The sequence below is a fragment of the Rana temporaria genome, chromosome 1 (genome assembly GCF_905171775.1).
Source record: "Rana temporaria chromosome 1, aRanTem1.1, whole genome shotgun sequence".
In the NCBI taxonomy this organism is placed as follows: Eukaryota; Metazoa; Chordata; class Amphibia; order Anura; family Ranidae; genus Rana; species Rana temporaria.
Genome location: NC_053489.1, coordinates 442,865,269 through 442,888,996, shown reverse-complemented (window position 1 = coordinate 442,888,996; position 23,728 = coordinate 442,865,269). Strand labels below are relative to the sequence as shown.

Genomic DNA, 23,728 nt, shown 5'->3' with positions numbered 1-23,728 from the left:
AATGAGAACGGTCCTTCGGACCGTTCTCATCGGATGGACTGATCGTGTGTACGCGGCCTCACAGTTATTTTACCTATTCCCTACTGTATTCAAAACGAAAATAAGACCCCTTTCAAAATGGGGGAGCGCAGCGTTAGCGCTAAAGAGGCACTAGTTTTAGTGGAGCTTTACCATCGTTTTAGCGATGCTTTTCGCCCGCTACCGGGGTGCTTTTAACCCCTGATAGCGACCGCATAAAGGCTTAAAACCGCCGTATTGCGGCACTTCCAAAACGCTTTTCAGACGCTTCGGATGTGCTGCCCATGCATTCCAATGGGCAGGGGCAGTTTAGGAGTGCTGTATACAGTGCTCCCAAACCGCCCCAAAGATGCTGCTTGCAGGACTTTTTGTAACGTTCCGCAAGCGCACCGCCCCAGTGTGAAAGCACTAGGGAGGGGTTTTTCAGGTGCTTTACAGGCATTATTTTTAGTGCTAAAATGCCTGAAAAAAATGCCTTCTGTGTAAAAGGGGTCATTTATGTTAAAGTATGCATGAAAAATGTTATGGATTTGAGTTTCAAGTACTCCTAATAGATTTTAATTCTCACTTTGTTTACAATCATTTATTTTTAGGCAGCAGAACACAGAACTTAAGAATCATATAGCAAATCTGGAATCTGTAGTGTCTGAACAACGCTCTGAAGTAAGAAGCTGCAAGAGAAATTGTAAAGACAAGGTGAGAGCACAAATATCTTTGTAGGACACTAAGGCCCCGTACTCATGACCAAACATGTCTGCTGAAACTGGTCCGCAGGCCAGTTTCAGCAGACATGTTTGGTCGTGTGTGGGCGCGAGCGGGCCGAATTCCAGCAAACATTTGCCCGCCGGGCCTTTTCCCAGCAGACAAATATTCCTGGACTTGTTTTAAAACAGTCCGCTGGAATTCTGCCCGCTCGGACATGTACGGTCGTCAGTACAGACCTACCGTACATGTCCAGGCGCCCGCCGTCCCTCGCATGCGTCGAATGACTTCGACGCATGCGTGGAAGCATTTTAAAGGCGGGCCGCCCACGTCGCCGCGTCATTGTCGCGGCGACACCGCGTCATCGGCGCGGCGACACCGCGGACACGCCCCGCGTATTGTTTACGCGCGGACTTCTGTACGATGGTGTGTACAACCATCGTACAGAAGCCCTCTGGCAGACATGTATGGTGAAAACGGTCCGACGGACCGCTTTCACCATACATGTTTGGTCGTGAGTACCCGGCCTTAAAGTCACCGCATTTTGGACGGTCGGACTTTGGTCTGACAGTGTGTACGCAAGACAGCTTGAACTGAATTCCGATGAAAAATTCCATCGAATTTTAGGCCATCGGAAATTCCGATCGTGTGTACAGGGCATTAGAGGTGATTGGAGGGTCCAATTGGTCAGACCCCTCTTTCACACTGATGTGCTGTGGTTTACTCGCACCGTGGGTGCAACGCAGTGTACCTTTGGCTTTCCTGCACTTTGCAATAGACTTCTATTATATTCTGCAGGATTGGTGCACTTTCAGAAAGCTAACCAAACTCGCAGGTAATAACAGAAGTCTATGGCTCAGTGCAGGTAAATTGCTCTGCACCTGCGGATCAGTTTGAAAGCAGCCCAGTAACCACTGCAGAAAAGATATGCCCATATATACACTGTGGGACAGATCCACAAAGATCTGCCCCGGCGCATCGTATCTGAGATACGCTACGCCGCCGTACCTTACCTGGCTTTGGTTCGAATCCATAAAGATTTCGCACCGTAAGTTACGGCGGGGTAGTGTATCTCAAGCGGCATAACGGCGCGGAATTCAAATCCGGCGAGTAGGGGGCGTGTTTCATTTAAATGAAGCGCGTCCCTGCGCCGAACAAACTGCGCATGCTCCGTTCCTAAATTTCCCGCCGTGCATTGCGCTAAATGACGTTGCAAGGACGTCATTGTTTTGACGTGGACGTAAATTACGTCCATCCCGATTCACGGACGACTTACGCAAACAAAATATTTTTTTTTAAATTAAACGCGGGAACGACGGCCATATTTAACATAGCAGGTCTAACTATACGCCACGAAATAGCAGCTTTAACTATACGCCGGAAAAAGCCGAACGGAAACGACGTAAAAGAATGCGACGGCCGCTCGTACGTTTGTGGATCGTCGGAAATAGCTAATTTGCATACTTGACGCGGAAAACAACGTGAACGCCACCCAGCGGACGCCGAAGAATTGCATCTTAGATCCAAAGGCGTACGAAGACGTACGCCTGTCGGATCTAACCCAGATGCCGTCGTATCTTGTTTTGAGGATTCAAAACAAAGATACGACGCGGGAAATTTGAAAGTACGCCGGCGTATCAGTAGATAGGCCGGCGTACTCGCTTTGTGAATCTGGGCCTGTGATTTTAGTAATAAACTGACCTTTAATAACAGTATTCTATTCTATTCCATCCCAGAGCAGGAGCTCAGCGGGCCACTGGACTAAAACATATATCATGTAACATGTAATAAAATTAAAGAATGTGTGGCCATCAAAAGGCTGAATTTACACCGGGACTATGGTTTGTGGCTGAGCGGAGTGAATGTCAGAATTGGATGGACAAAGACACAAAACCTTTGGCAGGAAAAACAGCTCCCATAAATGCATTATATGTGTGCATTTAGCTGTTTGCCTGGAGCTCACCTATAACATGCATGCTATAACATGGGCATTATGAACATGGATACGTAGAAAGAAAATGATGGCAATCATAGGACAGCCAACTAATGCCTGGTGGAGGAGCTCTTCTCTAGGGGATTGTTCAAGTTTGTAAATTTGTGGATCCAGAGATCAAATCTCATTAGTGACCTGCATATTAAGCTGTGTCAGAAATACTTATAGTCTACTGCAACTCCCTCCTTCTCAGCTTACTGTTACATGGGCTATCCCCTCTTCAGTCTATCATGAATGCTACTACCAGACACGTTCACCTTACCAACCACTCAGTTTCTGCTACTCCTTTCTACCAATCCCTTTATTGACTGCCACTCGCCCAATGAATACATTTTTAAAATACTAACAATAACTTACAAAGCCACCTACAACTCGGCCCCCAGCTACATCACTAACCTAGTCTCAAAATACCAACAAAACCACTATCTTTGTTCCTCCTAAGACCTCCAGCCTCCTCCCATGCTCACCTCCAGGACTTTTGCCAAGCCTCTCCCACCCTTTGGAACTCCCTACCCCAATCTTACCGTCTACTGCTACTCTGTCGACTGTTATGCCGTGTACACACGATCATTTTTCGGCATGAAAAAAACTTTGTTTTTTAAAAATGATCGTGTGTGGGCTTCGCATAATTTTTCGGGTTCTGAAAAACGTTTTAAACTATGTCGTTTTTTGGGTTGTAAAAAATGATCGTTTGTGGGCTAAAACGACGTTAAAAAACCCGCACATGCTCAGAAGCAAGTTATGAGATGGGAGAGCTTGTTCTGGTAAAACTACCATTCGTAATGGAGTAAGCACATTCATCACGCTGTAACAGACAGAAAATCGCGAATCGTCTTTTACTAACACGGAATCAGCTAAAGCAGCCCCAAGGGTGGCGTCATCCGCATGGAACTTCCCCTTTATAGTGCCGTCGTACATGTTGTATGTCACCGCGTTTTGCTAGAGCATTTTTTTAAAACGATGGTGTGTGGTCAACGTCGTTTTAATGATGAAGTTGAAAGAACGTCGTTTTTTCTACATGCCGAAAAACTTCGTTTTTTTTAATGCCGAAAAATGATCGTGTGTACGCGGCATAAGGCGATCCCTAAAAACCCTTCTCTTTAGAGAAGTCTATCCCACCTCCACCTAACAACTGTATTTCCACTATCTTCATCAGCTCAAACCCCACAGTTATTACCTTTTGTATAAGTTGGCCCTCCCTTATAGATAGTAAGCTTTAATGTGCAGGACCCTCTGATTCCTCCTGTATTGAAATGTATTGTAACTGTACTGTCTGCCCTCATATTGTAAAGCGCTGTGCAAACTGTTAGCACTATATAAATCCTGTATACAGTAAAACCTTGGATTGCGAGTATAATTTGTTCCGGAAACGTGCCTGTAATCCAAAGCACTCATATATCAAAGCAAATTTCTCCATAAGAAATAACGGAAACTCAGATAATTTGAATTAGGGTACCGAATGACAGGTGGCCAACATCCAGCCTCTCAGTGTCCGATTTCCCTGGTCCCCGATGGATGGTCAGGCCCCTATTGGAACACCAGCCTCTCTTGGTACCCCTTAGGCAGACTCTCCACCATACAGCTTCCTCCAACAGGACAGACAGCCCAGGAACTCCTTAGGTGGGACCCAGTCAACTACTGAGTCCCCAAGCGGCAGTTCAATTGCTCCGGGCCAACGTGGTCCCGGAACCAGGATCTCTGAGTTGCACGTGCACCCCGGCCCGGAAGGCCATTTGCCGAGGCGGCGTGAAGTGGCTACCCTGAAGGTGGGCGCTACACAAGAAAAAACACCAGGAAAATGGTGTCTGCTTCATAAATACCCTCCCCCAGCATGCACAGCGAGGCAAACTCCTCCTGATAGGCTGCTGGGTAAGAGCACCCAATCCTTGACTCCACTGCTGCCACCTGTCGACCTGGGGTATGATCAGCACCCCAGACACAACAGAATGAGCCCACAGCCAAAGCTGAGACAGAGGCCTAAATTTGAACAAATTAACATGGTCAGAGTTACCTAACTCTCTGACCCCCTCTAAATTTAACCTAGCACCGGTTCTGGAAAGTAACCAGGCGCTACACTTGTAACTGTCAGCCTTGCAATGCCTCATGGGACTTGTAGTTCTGCAACAGCTGGAGAGTCGCCAGTTGGATACCTAATGTAAAATGTGTTTGTCAATGCCCAGCATTATTAATACTAAAACATTCATTTGCTTTTGAAAAAGTGAGTACATCCTTACCTTTTCTATGGGGACTCAAATAAAGATAAAAATATAGACAAAGCAGGCCATACATTATGCAATTTTCTTTCCCTCCACCATGGGTGAAAGGAAAGACAATTGCTAGTTTACCCCTTCAATGCATTTAGTGTTGGGGGAATACCTCCCACAGCGGTATTGTGTTCTGCCAGTGAGGAGCCTTCCCTGCCTTATCCGCACGTCAATCATCTGGGCTAAGTCCCAGGTGACACTACGCCTCTTCATAGGAACGCCTACTCCCCGCGGGAGTGAGAACCCGGAAGCCGGGTGGAAAAGAATAATAAGACGGTATGTAGAGCGATAAAAAAAAAAAAAAAAAAACATCATACTGTACATGTCGGAAGTATGCTGGATGTAATGGTATATACTTGTTTTTAGGGTGAACCTCCACTTTAAGGCCTGGCTAGAAGCTCAGGACTTGACATTTTGAGCCCTGCACTATAATACTACAGCACCACCTGCTGGCATGGATAGGTATAATGCATATGTATATATATAAATATACTGGGCTAGATTCACGTACGGCGGCTTAACTTTGTGCGGGCGTAGCGTAGCCGCCGCAATTTAGATGGGCAAGTGCAGTATTCACAAAGCACTTGCTCCGTAAGTTGCGGCGGCGTATCGTAAATTGGCCGGCGTAAGCCCGCCTAATTCAAATGTGGAAGAGGTGAGGCGTGTTTTATGTAAATTAATCGTGACCTTGCGTAAATGACGCTTCGAACGAACGGCGCATGCGCCGTCCGTGGACGTATCCCAGTGAGCATGCTCCAAATCATGTCACAAATAGTCAATGCTTTCGACGTGAACATAACTTATGCCCAGCCCCATTCACGGACGACTTACGCAAACGACGGAAAATTCGACGCTGTCCCGACGTCCATACTTAACATTGCCTGCGCCTCATATAGCAGGGGTAACTTTACGCCAGTCCTGTCGCCTTACGCAAACGACGTATATAGATACGCCGGGCGCAACTACGTTTGTGAATTGGCGTATCTAGCTCATTACCATATTCGACGCGTAAATCTACGGAAGCCCCACCTAGCGGCCAGCGTAAATATGCAACTAAGATACGACGGCGTAAGAGACTTACGTCGGTCGTATCTTAGCCAAATTTTGGAGTATCTTGCTTTCTGAATACAGAAAAAAGATACGCCGGCGCATCCTAGAACTTACGCGGCGTATCAATAGATACGCCGACGTAAATTCTTTCTGAATCTAGCCCACTGTGTTTGTATATTATATATATATATATATATATATATATATATATATATATATATATATATATATATATATATATATATATATATATACAGTAAAACCTTGGACTGCAAGCATAATTTATTCCGGAAGCATGCTTGTAATCCAAAGCACTTATATATCAAAGCAAATTTTCACACAAGAAATAATGGAATCTCAAATGATTTGTTCCACAACCATTTATTCATAAGTCCTTCAGTTTATAGTCCATATAAAAAGATTATAGCAGTGTGATAAGTTGTGTAACCATAAAATGTTCATCCACAAATGGAAGGGGATTAGAAGCAAAATCCAGCAGGAGCTACAGAGTATAAAAGAGAAGTGTAGCAATATTGTTACATTTAATGAAGGTACAACATTTAGCAACTCACATGGTTGATGATTAACCACTTGCTTACTGGGCACATATACCCCCCTCCTGCCCAGGTGAAATTTCAGCTTTCGGCACTGCATCGCTTTAACTAACAATTGCGCGGTCGTGCGACGTGGCTCCCAAACAAAATTGACGTCCTTTTTTCCCCACAAGTAGAGCTTTCTTTTGGTGGTATTTGATCGCCTGTGCGGTTTTTATTTTTTGCGCTATAAACAAAAAAGTGAGACAATTTTGAAAAAAATACAATATTTTTTACTTCTTGCTATAATAAATATCCCAATTTAAAAAAAAAAAAAAAAAAAATTTTCTCAGTTTAGGCCGATACGTATTCTTCTACATATTTTTGGTAAAAAAAAAAAAAAAAATCGCAATAAGCGACTGGTTTGCGCAAAAGTTATAGCGCTTACAAAATAGGGGACAGAATTATTATTTTTTAATTATTTTTTTTTACTAGAAATGGCGGCGATCTGCGATTTTTAATGGGACTGCGACGTTATGGCGGACACATCGGACACATTTTTGGCGCCATTCACATTTATACTGCGATCAGTGCTATAAATATGCACTAATTACAGTATAAATGTGACTGGCATTGAAGGGGTTAACACTAGGGGGTGAGGAAGGGGTTAAATGTGTGTCCTATATAGTGTTCTAACTGTAGGTGGAGGGGGGGGTGACTGGGGGGGGTGACCGATCTGTGTCTCTATGTACAAGAGACACAGATCGGTCTCCTCTCCAGAGACAGCACCGCTGTCTCTGTGTAATACGGCAATGAGAGATGATCTCATATTTTTACATATGAGATCATCTCTCATTGGCCGCACAGATCGCATCGCGAACGGCCACTCTGATTGGCCGTTCGCGGCGATCTGTAATTGGCTGTGTCCGAGGGACACGGCCAACACAGATTTTCCCTGCTGCGCGCTCTGGAGCGCGCGCGGGGACCGCCCTAAGGGGCGGACGTCAATTGACGGCAGTTTGGAGATTGGGATCCGCACTGTAGCCATCAATTGACGGCAGGCGGATCCCAAGTGGTTAAAACAGGCACATCTAAGTATGCAGGCATCTGGGTTAAAGTGATCCACATAGACCGTGGCTCTCACCGCTATCAGTCTGCAATCTTGACTGGGAAGACTACCCTGCAGTAGAGCGATCTAAAAAGCGAGGCTTGAACCACTCATGGAAGGGACGACATCAATGGCGGTGAGGAGGACGGTCTATGTGGACAGCTTTACCCCAGATGCCTGCATACTTAGATGTGCCCGTTTTCATCAGCAACCATGTAAGTTTCTAAATGTCGTACCTTCATTAAATGTAACTATATTGCTACACTTAGAGGCACCTCTCTTCTATTTTATACTCAGTTGTGAAATGACGTTACTCTTATATCAAGATATCGCTTGTATATCAAGTCAAAATGTATTAAAAAATTCTGCTTGTCTTGCAAAACGCTCTCAAACCAAGTTACTCTCAACCAAGGTTTTACTGTAGTGAGGTGACCGTTTTACTTTTCCAACGGTCTCAAGGTGTCCAGCTGCCTTCTGAAGCCTTCAATACTTTGGCTTTTTTCTAGAAAAACAAATCTTTTAACATTTTATAGTTATGTTTGTCTCTTTCATTTTAATAGCCTTAAAGTGGTTATACACCTCAGACATGAATTATGAACAAAGCATATCCCTCTATAGTATTTACTAGGGTTGTACCGATACCAATACCAGTATCGGTATCGGGACCGATACCGAGTATTAGCGGGAGTACTCGTACTCCCGCTAATACCGCCGATACTAGAATAGAATACTTCTACTTCTTACTTGGATATACTGGGGACAATGCTGGATATACTGGGGACAATGCTGGATATACTGGGGACAATGCTGGATATACTGGGGACAATGCTGGATAAACGGGAGACATTGCTGGATATACGGGGGACAATGCTGGATATACGGGGGACAATGCTGGATGTGGGGGGACATGGCTGCATGTGGGGGGACATGGCTGGATATGTGGGGGACATGGCTGGTTATATGGGGGACATGGCTGCAATATGTTTGGGGACATGGCTGCAATATGTTTGGAGACATGGCTGCATATGTTTGGGGACATGGCTGCATTTGTGGGGGGGACATGGCTGCATTTGTGGGGGGACATGGTTGCATATGTGGGGGGACATGGCTGCATTTGGGGACACATTTTAAAAAAAGTATCGGTATTCGGTATCGGCGAGTACATAAAAAAAAGTATCGGTACTTGTACTCAGTCCTAAAAAAGTGGTATCGGGACAACCCTAGTATTTACTTAGCTCAATCCAGAGCACTATCATTTCTGTCCACTGTCTCGTTACTTCTGAGGCATTTTCCTGGCACCAAGAGAAAAATGGTGACATGGGATGGACCTCCTGCAGGATGACACCCCTAGGCTCTGTTTCTTTGTGCTCTGTGAAGTGGGGCATGTCACTTCCCTCCAATCGGCTCTCAGAGCTCTCACTGATGTCATTTTAGCTCTCCGCCCCTTCTTTTCAGAGCTGAGAGATCCCATGTAAATTCTGCACTTTGAATGAAAGTAGGGGAAAGCTATAAATAAACAAGTACAACTTATGTAGGAGGATTTGTTTTATCTTTGTGTATCACCTGAGACCCGTCACTTCATATGTAAGGTTTTAAAACCACTTTAAGCAAGTATTATATCTGTGATTTGTGGTTTTAAGATGTAAAGTATCACCTGCCTTGTTAATTTTACACTTGCTAAATGCCAGGTTGTATTAAGTAGCCCGGGCTTACTCTGCTGACCTTACAAGAATAATCTGGCTTGTCACATATACTCTGTTTCTTTGCCCTTTCCTTCCAGTGGCATGAAACCAAAACTCCAGACGTGACACACTTGTGCTCCTGTAACGACTTCTGTTGTATTTATAGTTTGTATTACATCATTTGACCATGGTATTGCAGGCTTTTTCTCTTCCAAGTCTAATAAGACCTCTCTGACCTTTCCAAATCATGTCACATATTGACATCGTATTTGCCCAACTCCAAACCTCTTCTGTCTATCATGATGTATGAGATTTCAGTCTCAGAAAATCCTGGATTTTGAAGTGTAAAAAGCTCAATTTGAATGGAATTTGCCTGCATGGTATTATGCTGTGAGAGCGCAGACTGTAAGCTCATTGTGGATAATGGTGGGACATGTGTCTTGGAACATAGCCTTAGATAACTAACCATTTGTGTATTAGATCATCCTCCAGCTGTTGCCCAAGCAATGTGAGGAAATAGTTATCTGTGTATCTTGTACTTGTCCAGATTGGTGACCTACATGTGTGCCATGACCTTGTTGCCTGGGCAGACTTTCTCAAACTGTAAATCGTGGCCCACGTCATAACTTTCAACTGTATTGCTAACCAAATTTTTTTTTTGGATGTAGTAGTGAAATGTTAAAACCTCTGGGCCAGATTCAGGTACAAATGCGGCGGCGTAACGTATCGTCTTTACGTTACACCGCCGCAAGTTTTCAGCGTAAGTGCCTGATTCACAAAGCACTTACCTGTAAACTTGCGGCGGTGTATCGTAAAGACGTCCGGCGCAAGCCCGCCTAATTCAAATGGGGCGTGTACCATTTAAATTAGGCGCGCTCCCGCGCTGAACGTTCTGCGCATGCTCCGTTAGTAAATTTCCCGACGTGCTTTGCGCGAAATTACGGCGCAAAGCACGTCGTTTTATTTCTTTGATTTCTTAAATAGCTAAGGGGTGACACCACCCCTTTGTGATGTCGGCGGCCCAGCATGCACCAATTGATGACATCACAGGGGAAAGTTTTTGACAAGGATTTGTCAAAAACTCTTGTACTGTCTTTATTCACGTTTACACTTTTTTGGTGAATGGGTAGGGGTACTATGTACCCCATACTCATTCACATAGGGGGTGGGATCTGGGGGCCTCCTTGTTAAAGGGGCTTTCAGATTCCGATAAGCCCCCCCACCAGCAGACTGCCACAACCACAGCCCAGGGTTGTGGGGAAGAGGCACTTGTCCCCATAAACATGGGAACAATGGGCCAGATCCACAGCCCGGCAGCACAACGTAACTTTTTAGATTTAAGTTACACTGCCACAAATTTCCTAAGTTAGGTACCGATCCACAAAACACTTACCTGGAAATTTGCGGCGGTGTAACTCAAATCCGTCTGGCGCAAGGCGGGCCAATTCAAATGGGGCGAGTCCCATTTAAATTAGGCGCGCTCCCGCGCCGGACGTACTGCGCATGCTCCCGACGCTTTTTTCCCGACGTGCATTGCGCGACGTGACCTAATTTTTTGAACGGCGCGGCGCGTAGTGTATTTCCGTATTCCCGTACGGCTTACGCAAACGACGTAAAATTTAAAAATTCAACGCGGGAAGGACGGCCATACTTTACACAGCAGTACGCCTGCTGTGTAAAAGTAGGGCTGCCTCACAAAAGTGTAACTAAGCAACGGGAAACTAACGTAGCGGCGACGTAGCGAACGCGAAAAAGCTTTGAGGATCGACGTAACTCCTCATTTGCATACCCGACGCTGGATTTCGACGAGAAATGCCCCCAGTGGCGGCCGCGGTACTGCACCCTAAGATCCGGCCGTGTAAAACAATTACACCTGATCTTAGGAATATCTATGCGTAACTGATTCTGTGAATCAGTCGCATAGATAGAAACAGTAGATACAGTAGATACGCCGGCGTATCCCTTTTGTGGATCTGGCCCAATGTGCTTTAGGGGGGGGGGGCAGATACCCCTGCCCCCAAACCACCCCTATGTTGATGGCATGTGGCCTGGTATGGTTCAGGAGGGGGGGTGCTCGCTCGTCCCCTTCCTTTCCAGACCTGACGGGCTGCATGCTCAGATAAGGGTCTGGTATGGATTTTTGGGGGGGGACCATTTTATTTATTATTTATTTTTGCATAGATGAAAACAGACAGTATAATTTGTATGGTTTATAGAACACTGTACTAATTGTTCTCCGTGCTTCAAATCAATGCATATTAGAAGCATGTACACATGATTCTAACAAAGCCATTTGCTTCTAATTCCACTGCCTTCCTGCACACCCACATTACTGGGACACTTATCTACCACAGTCAAAAAGTAACAAAGTGGCTCATATGTAAATAATACCATTTTTTCTGAATTGTATACACTTTTTATGAATACATGAGAAAATAATATCCTGCTGTACTGTGCTTGAATTTTAATTGATTTTTGTTGTTTTAAAATGTAGGTGGAAGAGCTCAATAAGCAGCTATTTCTAGCCAATACTGCCCTGGAGAAGGCTCAGAATGAGCATACTCTGCTCACTCAAGACTATGATAAACAGCTGCAGGAATTAAATGTAAGAATGCAATATGTGATCTGTTTGAGGCTTGTTCCATATCCAGTTGGGAACTTAATATTGTTATTAAAGCGGATCTCCCATGCAAATACGTTTTTTTGGGGGGGGGGGGGAGTTAACTAACTAATTCTAGGGCTTAAATAAACTCATGTTTCTCATGTTCAACGTCCGCGCCTCTCTCTTTCTGTCTGGAATATACACTTATATTCCTTTCTGTTTTCTGTGGCCATTTCAATCCCGAGAGCAGGGACTTCCTGGTTGCGGTGATTCTGTAATCCCAGCATCCACCGCTCGATCTCGCACATGTGCATTTGCAGCGGGGAGCAGCGGCGTCAGCGTCTCTGTTGCCATAACAATAGCAGGCATTACCGCCCCTGATGTAAACCCAGCCTCATATAACAATACAGGTCACTTCCTGGTCCCCGAAATCGCGCGATGTTTCCTATAACAGGTCAGAATCTGATCACAAGGGAGCTTTGACACAAGCTCCCAGAACACACTGCGCTGTCCAGGAAATGATCAAATGCCCGAGAAAAACCCGAAGTCTGCAGACCGGAAGGAGGACTAATATATCTGGTACTGTAAATTTTTGCTAAACAAAAATATCCGTTTTTGTGCAATGTTTAGTAGTAGCAATAATCTTAAAATTATCTTGAAATTCGGGTGGAGCTTCGCTTTAAATAGTGTTTATTGTTTAAAGCGGTGGTTCACCCTCCATAACAACATTTTAGCATAAAATTCGGCATAGTAGCGCGAGCTACAGTATGCCTGTATTTATTTTTTTAGCCCGGTACTCACTGTGCAATCGTATATTGAAGATTCCGACTCCCCGCGGGGAATGGGCATTCCTATCCAGAGGGAAGGTGATTGACGGCCGGCTATGGCACGTCACGCTCCCCGAAGACAGCCGAAGTAGGTCTCGGCTCTTCACGGTGCTATACGGCGCCTGCGCACAGACTATGCGCAGGTGCCGTGAAGAGCCAAGTCCTATTTCGGCTATTTCCGGAGAAGCGTGACGTGCCAGAGCCGGCCGTCAATCACCTTACCTCTGGATAGGAACGCCTATTCCCCGCGGGGAGTCGGAATCTTCAATATACGATTGCACAGTGAGTACGGGGCTAAAAAAATAAATACAGGCATACTGTAGCTCGCGCTACTATGCCTAATTTTATGCTAGAGGGAAAAAATTTTATAGGGTGAACCCCCGCTTTAAGTGCAGAAACATTGAACATGCTTTCTTATAAAAAAAAGCTGATCTAATCAAAAAAAACATTTTAATTTTCTACAGCAATTGCAAGAGGCCCATAAAGTGTGTGAAAAACAGCTGCACTTAGAAAGAGATTATAACTGGCAGTTACAGGAAGGGGTAAATGTCAGTAAGCTCACAAATGATCACTTACGAAGAGAGCTGCTAGAACGGAGTATGGAAGTAGAGCGCCTTCAACGAATGGTAAAAGAAGTAAAAGAAGAGAGTCAGCAAAAGGAAGAAGAGAAGGTATAGTAGTATCACTTGCTGACATTTATAATGCTAGAAGAGGAGAACACAAATATCTTGATACAGACATGTACTATTTATGTTGACATGTTTGAAAGGCCTGAAATGCCATTTGTAATTGTGCCAAGTCTACACAGGTGGCAAATGTCCACTGGCCAGTGGGTACAAATTAAACTATTGTTATGTTGATCATTTAACCACCAGCTGCTTACCAGTTTCCAAAAATTGCTCTTCTCCAGCAAATATAGGGAGTAAATGTTTGGTCCATAAGACCCAGCTAGTCACAGAAGTGGTGGCCACAATGCAACAAACACTACGGGCCAGATTCACAAAGGGATACAACGGTGTATCTCCTGATACACCGTCGTATCTCTGACTTAGGCCCGTCGTATCTATGCGACTGATTCATAGAATCAGTTACGCATAGATATGCCTAAGATCCGACAGGGGTAACTGTGTTACACCGTCGGATCTTAACTGCAATTTAAAAATGGCCGCGGGGGGCGTTCTCACTGATTTACGTTGAGAAATATGTAAATCAGCGAGATACGCCAATTCACGAACGTACGCGGGCCCGACGCAGTGTTACGACGTTTACATAGCGGTTTTCCCGGCGTATACTTACCCCTGCTTCTATGAGGCACAGCCAATGTTAAGTATAGCCGTCGTTCCCGCGTCGATTTTTGTTTTTTTACGTCGTTTGCGTACGCCGATTCTCTAACCCGCTCGTCGCAAGTTACGCTCACGCCGAAACCACTGACGTCCTAGCGACGTCAGTGGGAGCAATGCACGCCGGGAAAAATCGCGGACGGCGCATGCGCATTTAAATCGGTGCGGGGACGCGCCTGATCTAAATAGTACACTCCCCCTAGCCGCGGAATTTGAATTCCGCCGGGGGATTTACGATCCGCCGCCGCAAGTTTGGAGGTAAGTGTTTTGTGAATTACCCACTTGCCTCTCAAACTTGCGGCGGCGGATCTTAAATCACATAGATCACGCGGATCTAAAGATCCGCTGATCTATGTGAATCTAGCCCTACATGTCTATCAAACTAATGACATATGGGTATTTGATGTACCCCTATTTTTTTACTATTTCATATAGAATACATACAAAACATAGACAGCAAGAAAAAACTGGTAGGGATCGTAACCATTCCATACTCTAACCAAAACTAAAACTGGCTATAGATATGCTTTAAGGCAGATAGAACATATGTAAGTAAAAATGATGTTTTGTTATTTCACCAAAGCTGAAAACTATTCAAGATATGACAGCAAATGCGAGCGTTATCACATGCCAGTTGGAGACCATGAAAGCTACCTTGCAGAAAATGACAGAGGAGCTGGCGGTCAAAACGCAAAGCCTGAAAAATGCTGAAAAGAACTTAAACGAATCAAAAGTTCATTTGGCGGGGAAAGAAGAGGCATTAAAGAATGCAGTAGACGAACTGAGAAAGCTGCGTATGTACGCAGAGGCCAAAAAGAAGGAGCTGCTGCAACTTAAAGCAACCTCAGAGCAAATGTCTGAGATGTTGGAAGATACAGAAACATTAAAGCTGCTTTTGGTGGAAAAGGACAACATGATAAAGACTCTGCGAAACCAAATTCAAACTTTATCTCGGGTGGTTGAGCAGCAGAATCAAAAAGTGGAATCACTGGAAGCAGAGAAGTTCCAACTCCTAGAGGAAGTATTTCTAAATAATGCGTTTATACAGGAAACTAAGGTAAATACACCTTATGAATATTAGTCGGTTACTATAAAGTACATTCATTCTGTTAAAATATGAATTTGTCGTTTAGATATGAATACATTTTTCTCCATTTTTTTCTTGATTATGTTACTAGTTTGTCCGCAATTATACTATTATGGCCTGGATTCACAAAGCACTTACGCCGACGTATCTCGAGATACGCCGCGTAAGTGTCACTATCCGCCGTCGTATCTATGTGCCGTGCCCACAATCTGAGATACGCCTAAAAATTGGCTTCCTACGACCAACGTAACTTCCCTACGCCATCGTATCGTGGGCGCATATTTACGCTGGGCGCATTTGCCGCTCCCATTGAACTGAGGGAGATACGCCGATTCACGAACGTACTTGTGCCCGGCGCATAATATACGCGGTTTGCGTAAGTCGTACGTCCGGCGTAAAGTTATTCCCCATATATGAGGCTCAACCCATGCAAAGGTATGGACCAGGGAACAATCCGGGCCACAAGCCGTCGTATTTTACGTCGTTTACGTTGTACGTGAATATGGCTGGGCGTAGGTTACGTTCACGCCGTAGGCAGTGATTCGACGTATCTTAGGCAGTTGTTTCGACGTGATTCTGAGCATGCGCACTGGGATGCGGCCACGGGACGGCGCATGCGCCGTTCGTTATTCGTATCTTTATGGCGCTCGGCCCATCATTTGCATGGGGTCATGCCTCATTAGCATGGCTCACGCCCACTTCCACCTACGCCGGATTACGTCGAGGAAACCCAGCGCAGTTTGGGAGGCAAGTGCTTTGTGAATTCTGTGCTTGCCTCTCTGCGCTGCGTCGGCGTAGCGTATATTAGATACGCTACGGCGGCATAAATATGCGCCGATGTATGTGAATCCGGGCCTATATGTATATGAACAGTAAATATGACTGCCATGCGCTGTTCATTTTTAAACAATGCAGTGTATGCTGTAAATTTGGCTGGAGATAAACATTAATATTGGTATTTACTGTATACATAAGTCATCTATTCTTATATTTGTGTTATTTATAGGTTGTGGCAGAGAAGAAAGACATGAGAATACATGAACTGGAAGAGATTTGTAGGTTGTTAAATATGGAAAAAAGCAAACTGACAAATGAATGCATTGAAAAGACTTGTGCAGCCAACAAGCTGAGGAAGGAGAGAAAGGAAATTGTAGCTGAGCTCAGAGAAACACAACATGAGCTTGCATGCCTGTCAGGTAAACCTTAACCTTAAGTATTGTTCTAGTCATAGATGAGCAAATCTTTTCAGAAAAATCATTCCATATTCTCCAAATGAACATCACATGTTACTTTAAGAGAAGATCTACAACTTTTGGTTTCTTGGTTGGTAGCCACCTTCTGTGGTGTTGAGTTTTTTAAGTGAAATAAATGAGGCTGCCTATGTGTGGTTTAAAGAAATGCATAAAGTAGCAAGTGTAAATAATGGCAAATATTGAGCACCTGTCAAATGTGTCAGGGAATCACATAGTAGGCAACAAAAGTCCACAAGTAATGAGAGCTACACGTGGCTCTCAAGGCAGAATAGGCAGGGCCACTGATAATGCAGTACAACCGGCCCTCCTGGGCACAGGCCCCACCAGTTCAAAAAGGGGGCCCAGGCACCTGCTGAGCAGGAGGGCTGGCTGTACTGCCTTATTGTTGACACTTGTGGATCCAGTGCAGCTGAGGCTGCAGAAAAATGGACTGATGAATCTATGTCCTCAGTCCCTTTCTCTATCTCAAATGTGAGACATGGGTCTGCTTTCACCAAAGGCAGGGCAGTTTAAAAATGTAAAATAAACGAATGATAAAATAAAAAAAAGTTAAAATTCTAAAAGCTAAAACATATACAAAAATGTAGGGAATCGTTCAAATGTTTTATATTGCCTGTTTTAACCCGACACTAGCACACCCCAGCTGCATGCTTTGCACCTGGTTGTGCGGCACTTGAAGAGCAGTAATATTCAACTAAATGGGTATTTATCAATGAGGGTTTAGTTTTTGTGAAAATATAGTTTGATATTTTCGGAGGTGGGGGAGGGGGGGACCTGTCAGGAAGGCTGTATGGGGCCCCTGTGACTTATTTTTCCTGTCCAGAGCCTACATTTTGACAATATAATTTAAGTCTATAACTAACTATTCTGTATTGAAACAGTGGCTTCAGGCTTATATACACCATGTTTGTTGAAATAGTTATTGGCGCAAATATGTATTGCAGTCAGCATTGTCTTCTAAAACACAATTAGCTGGATTCAGGTAGGAGAGCCTAACGTTAGGCAGGCGTAGCGTATCGCATATACGCTACGCCGCCGTAAGTTAGAGAGGCAAGTGCTGTATTCACAAAGCACTTGCGTCCTAAGTTACGGCGGCGTATCGTAAATGTGCCGGCCTAAGCGCGCCTAATTCAAAGTGTGAAGAGGTGGGTGTGTTTTATGCTAATGAATCGTGACCCAACGTGATTGACGTTTTTTACGAACGTTTTTTACGAAGTTTTTTACGCCGTCCGTGGACATATCCCAGTGCGCATGCTCCAAATTACGCCGCAGAAACGTATTGGTTTACGCCCAGCCCCATTCACGGACGACTTACGCAAACGACGTAAAAAATTTAAAATTTGACGCGGGTCCAAAGTCCATACTTAACATTGGCTGCGCCATCTTTTTGGTGGAATATCTTTAGGCCCGAAAACGGCTTACGTAAACGGGGTATCTTTACTGCGACGGCCGGGCGTACGTTCGTGAATAGGCGTATCTCGCTGATTTACATATTCTAGGTGTAAATCAGCGTACACGCCCCTAGCGGCCAGCGTAAATATGCAGTTAAGATACGACGGCGTAGGAGACTTACGCCGGTCGTATCTTGGCAACATTTAAGCGTATCTCAGTTTGAGCATACGCTTAATGTTACAACTGCGCGGATTCTGAGTTACGACGGCGTATCTACTGATACGCCCGTCGTAAGTTTCCTGAATCTGGCTAAATGTGAGCATCTATATGAGATTGCTTTTTCCACATTTTATTTGCCACATTTTACCTCCTGCTCTGGAAGTTGACATTCCTCATTCAACCCACTAAGATTTCAGGACACACTCTGTAATAAATCACCATGAGATTCAGTATTCGCCCATCAGAGCATGGGGAACAAAGATTGCCCACCTCCACCCCACAACAGAAGATAGCTGATATTCTGTGTATATCTTTTGCAGAAGATTATGAAATATTGAAAAGGAACACCCGAAATCAAACTGGAGATACAGAAAATGCAACGGCCATTCTTAAAATGCAGCTAAAAGCAGCTATTGCTGAGCTGGCACAGACCAAAAACACCATGAAAACTGTAGAGAATTGTGATGGTCATGGTAAGAAATGTTACCTTTTACTGTTTTAACACATTAAGTGATAGTTTTTGTGATTTTTTTTCTCAAACTTCTTTACTTCAATTTTTTTTACCATTGTTGATATTTAAGTGACTCAAACCCAGTGGCGCCACCCCCCAATCCGTGCGCCCGGCCCCTAATCTACATGCAGGGCGCTGGACGCATGGATTCCAATGGTGTTTTATTTTTATTTTTATAGAAGCATGTGATTGAGGCTCTACTTGGCTTCAGAAACGCGTGGGCTCGAGGCCACCCAGTTGTGTGACAATAGAGAATTAATATTCTTTATTGTATTCCTGATTCTCCTTCCGGCCAATCAGAAAGTGAGTCCTGAGACCCCTCACCCGATTGACCGAGAGGTGAAGCGATCCTTTTGACTGCCGAGGAGGAGGAGGGAGTGGATGCAGGGTATGCCGTCAAAGCCGAGGAGGAGGAGACACTGGGTGAAGCCGCAGCCTGGAGGAAGCGCTGCCCACGACCTAGATGGGATAAGTGCGGGGCTTGTGACCGACCGGGGGGGGGCGTGGTGGCTGATTGTTTTCCACCACACCCCCAAAAGACCTAGAGGGGATAAGTGCAGGGCTTGTGACCGACTGGGGGGGAGGGGTTGTGGCGGCTGATTGTTTTCCACCACACCCCCAAAAGACCTAGAGGGGATAAGTGCAGGGCTTGTGACCGACTGGGGGGGGGGAGGGGTCATGGCGGCTGATTGTTTTCCGCCACCCCCCCAAAAAAAATATCACCAGCTCACACTGCTCAAACCTCATTTCTTATTGCATTCTTAGTCACTGGGGAAAAAACCCCAACGTAACCCTAAAATTTAACTACAGTCAAAATCGTGATAGTTTACTACCTGGTGATCTGGTCAATACGCATGTTATTTTTCAACTTTCTCTAATGGACCAAGCTGTCCAGCAAATGTGGAAGTTAGACGGTTCAGACAAACCATTTGCGTACACGCAAATTATGTAAAATAGATTGGCAATGCAAAAGATAAGAATAAGGGCCAATTCATCTGTGAAGGAACTAAGAATGATCTCAGAATTGTCTAAAACTGATCTACAATGCAAGTTTTTTGCACCTGAAAGCTTGGTGCATTTGCCCATCTACACAAGCCCTTAAGATTCCTCTACATAGGTATATCAGGCCACCTAAAATGTCTCCTTCTGGTTACGGTCAAGGTTAAACCGGATTGTTTGTAGGAACAATATATACAAAGTATGGTGTGGAACTTAATCAATAAAATCTTCTTTTTGGCCTATGTAATATTCAAGTAGAGACTATGCTGGAAAGGTGGAGAAACCAGTAAACATCCAGTTTATCACAGAAAAGATTTTGAAAGCTTTTACAGGTAATCTGCAGCTTAATGGAGAAGTATAGCACAGTCAAAGCTCATTTGGCTGTACTTCTCGGTGGACCACAGGAGTGCAGTTCGTTCTGCACTCATGTGACCCGTTTTCAGCAGACAGCAGGCTGAAGCCCGCTGTCAGCTGACGTCGCACAGCTGGTCCAGGCTCAGGCAAGATCATGACATTCCTGGACCAGCACCCGGCTCATCCTGATATGGCCGTTCCCACCCCCTCCACAGCCCAGCATTGAGCGCGGGGGGAGGCAGAGCAGAGAGCTGCTGAGTGAGGCCCCGTACACACGGCCGAGGAACTCGACGTGCCAAGCACGTCGAGTTCCTCGTCGAGTTCTGGGATGAAGCCGCCGAGGAGCTCGGCGGGCCGCCTTCTCCCATAGAACAACGAGAAAATAGAGAACATGTTCTCTATTTTCTCGTCGAGCTCCTCGGCGGCTCCATCGAGCCAAAACTGTACAGACGACAGAGTTTCTCGGCAGAATCCGGGTTTTGACCGAGTTTCTCGGTGAATTCTGCCGAGAAACTCTGTCGTGTGTACGGGGCCTGACAGTCACCAGCTCTCCGCTCAGGGTATTGTGAGAATTGAGCGATCAGCGATGTTTGATCGCTCGGTTCTCAGTGTTAGAGGTGCCTGGGGACAGATGCAGCAGCAGAATGCTGCTGTATCCACCTAGGCAAGTATGAATCTTATAATATCTTTTAACTTGTTTAACAAATATGTAGTAATTGTGAAACTTTGTTGAAACATAATATCTTATTAAAATCTTCTATTTTAATCTTTTCTTATAGCTATTAAAATTGCAACAAGAATGCAGAAAAAAATCACTGCCAAAAGAGAACAGATTGATACTTTACAAACTAGAATTCAGTTTTTGGAGGAGGCCTTGTCTAATGCAACAAAGGTATTTCTCATAGAGTTTTATGCTTGAAATACAATACAATGCACAAACCCAAAAGTACCATAATGCCTTGTACACACGGCTGGACTTTCCCAGAAAAAAAGTCAGACAGGATTTATTTATTTTTTTTCTCGGAAAGTCCGGCCTTGTGTAGCCTCCATCGGACTTTTTTTGTCGGAAATCCGACGGACCTTAGATGGAGAACCTGTTCTCTTTCTTTCCGTTGGACTTCTGACGGACTCACGACAGACTTTTGCACGATAAAAAGTTTGACCGTGTGTACAAGGCATAAATGTCTACACATACTTAGATGAATTCTAGAGTGTTCTGGAATCCTGAAAACTGTAGCTCTCAGCTGTGCAAAGAATGATTACAACTCTGAAACTGTGGCAAGCTCCCTGCTGCCTTCTGCACTACATTATTGGCAGTGAAAAGTGTTTGGGCTAGATTCAAAGAGAATTTACGCCGGCGTATCTATTGATACGCCGCGTGAATTCAAATCTGCGCTGGCGTATCTTCTTTCTGTATTCAGAAAGCAAGATACGCCGAAATTTGCCTAAGATCCGACTGGCGTAAGTCTCTTACGCCGTCGTATCTTAGTTGCATATTTACGCTGGCCGCTAGGTGGCGCTTCCGTCACTTTCAGCGTAGAATATGCAAATGCGCTGGATACGCCGATTCAGAAACGTACGTGCGCCCGGCGGAATTTTTTACGTCGTTTGCGTAAGGCTTTTTCCGGCGTAACATTGCTCCTGCTATATGAGGAGCTGAGGAAAGACACATAAGCGAAGAGACAAGAATGCTGCGAACCCCAAGATTGAATCGTGTAGAAAAAGAAATTTACCCCACGGGGCTTTGGACAGCAAAGGTATAAAAGTGTAACAAATGTAATATAATAAAGCATGGTTTATTTTATGGTTGTCAATAACATACATTTTAAATGCAATAACAAATTGAAAGAAAACCCTTTACGGATCTGGTGATACAATACATATTCCACAATATTGGACAAATGTATACAACATTGCTTTATGCTGTGTGATGTGCGTTCCCCGACGCGTTTCGACCTCTAAGTGGTCTCTTCAGGGGGATGGTTGATTCTACAAAAATATACATAACATAAATTTGCGATCAAAAAAGTATAAATATAAATCACATAAATTGACCCAAGAATAAGGTTTACCGTTAACGAATGAAGTGGGTTTTGTAATAACCAGAGATGTGCAGAGCCGTTAGAAAATCCGAAGGGAGCGCCACCCACAACCCCATGGGGGAGAGAGGGAAACCAAAACAGACCCCAGGGGGGTTGCAAGGAGCCGCACAGTGGACGCCCTCCGAGGATCAGGGGAGCCGGTGCCTGCAGAGTGCCCCCAATGGGTTAGCCCTGTGTAATTGAAGAGAATTAGAAATATTAAATCATAGCATATTGTGCTAAAGTGTAGGATTATCTGTGGGTAAGGCATGTATATAAAAAAGAGGGACTGGCAGCAGGTTTGTAATTTTATCTGAAAAAAGCAAAAAAAAAAAATATTTTTTCCTTTTTTCTTCTTTATTGAATTAGATCTACTCGTTGATGACCCGAAGGGGTAACTAGTCAATAAATAATGGTTAGGAATTGATGTGTATATTAAGGTACTTAATATAAAAATAGTATAAGAGTGCTCCAATGGCAGACAAAAGTGATTAAGAGACTTTATTAGTCTGGTAAAAGGTGCGTGTACAAGGGTGGGGATGTGTGAGACACATTACAATGTGTATGTTACGTGGACCATCAAAGAATATGTGGATACATATGGTGATAGTAAAAATGTTGGAAATATATGAAAAAAATAAATAAATAAACAAGAAAACAAAAAGAAGGGGGGAGTGAAAGTTGAAAAATCAACATAGGAGTGTAATAATAAAAGGGTGCTGTTACCTGATAGGGGATTAAATGGATAGGAGTAGGTAAAGTGTGGGCTTGTAGAGCTTGTTGTTGAGTATTCAGATCTAGGCTGCAGACAGTGCAGGGAAGACCCAGGCTTCCAATGTTGGAGGAGATGAAAGGAATGAACTGCTGTCCATGCTCAGCTGCCTGGAATCAAGACTTGACTCACAGGCAGACTGTCTTTTATATGCCAGTGGGCGTGGCCATGAATGGGGGCTTAACACTGCTGTCCATGCTCAGCTGCCTGGAATCAAGACTTGACTCATAGGCAGACTATCTTTTTTATGCCAGTGGGCGTGGCCATAGGTGGGGGCTAAACACATGCTGGCTCCAGGCTTCCCCATAGATCACGGAGATGACGTAAGGGCCGCTACACGAGCAGCCCTGGTGCGGCTCCCTCGGCGCTCCGGAAGGTCAGGGGACCCCGACCACTGTCGTCACCCCCGTCGCAAGCTGCATGACGTCGTGGCGAGCCGCGCACGCCGGCGCCTCATGCGCGCGCAGCCCGCCACGGCCATACGGGGATGATCGCAGAACGCCGCCGGCAAGGCAAAGCTCAGTGGGCGGTCGAGAACCCCCGGCCGCACCTGAGCAAAAAAGGGGGGGGTGGGAATGTGGAACACTCCACCGCCCCCCACCACCTTGCCGGGAACCCCCATGGGACCGCGGAAACCCCCCCCCCACCCGGGGGCACAGAGGGGCCTCCCCGGATGACCGGCTACAATAAAAACTGGTTGCAAACATGGCAAAATGCACATGATGGTGTAAAACGGTGTCATAAAATGCATGTGAACTATGCATCAAAAATATTTACATGAGCTGTGTGCTAATTCCATATCATGAAAACCCCTGCGTGTGTGATCCCCAGCAGATACCCCTATGGGTGTCTGAGCAGAAATGCAATTCAGAAGTACGTGGTAGATGCTTACTGATGCGTGGGGAGAAGAGAGAAGAAAGGAATCATTCACTCTGGTCGCA

The 23,728-nt window shown here is 44.9% G+C and overlaps 1 protein-coding gene and 1 long non-coding RNA gene across 3 annotated transcripts in view; one reads left to right on the top strand and one right to left on the bottom strand.

The window, feature by feature from the left end:
* Positions 1 to 23,728, top strand: part of CCDC158 (coiled-coil domain containing 158) — a 138,314-nt gene that overhangs the window by 71,110 nt on the left and 43,476 nt on the right. For both annotated transcript variants that reach the window (XM_040326782.1, XM_040326773.1), the window contains exons 9-15: positions 612 to 714; positions 11,845 to 11,955; positions 13,244 to 13,450; positions 14,703 to 15,176; positions 16,213 to 16,402; positions 18,391 to 18,543; positions 20,714 to 20,826. In XM_040326782.1, the coding sequence (XP_040182716.1) occupies positions 612 to 714; positions 11,845 to 11,955; positions 13,244 to 13,450; positions 14,703 to 15,176; positions 16,213 to 16,402; positions 18,391 to 18,543; positions 20,714 to 20,826 (1,351 nt within the window). The remainder of the gene's footprint in view (positions 1 to 611; positions 715 to 11,844; positions 11,956 to 13,243; positions 13,451 to 14,702; positions 15,177 to 16,212; positions 16,403 to 18,390; positions 18,544 to 20,713; positions 20,827 to 23,728) is intronic.
* LOC120915958 lies at positions 21,712 to 23,239 on the bottom strand. Its single transcript, XR_005743920.1, has 3 exons — positions 22,742 to 23,239; positions 22,007 to 22,207; positions 21,712 to 21,923 (listed from the first exon to the last, which is right to left on the bottom strand). It is a non-coding gene; the product is annotated as an uncharacterized LOC120915958 (long non-coding RNA).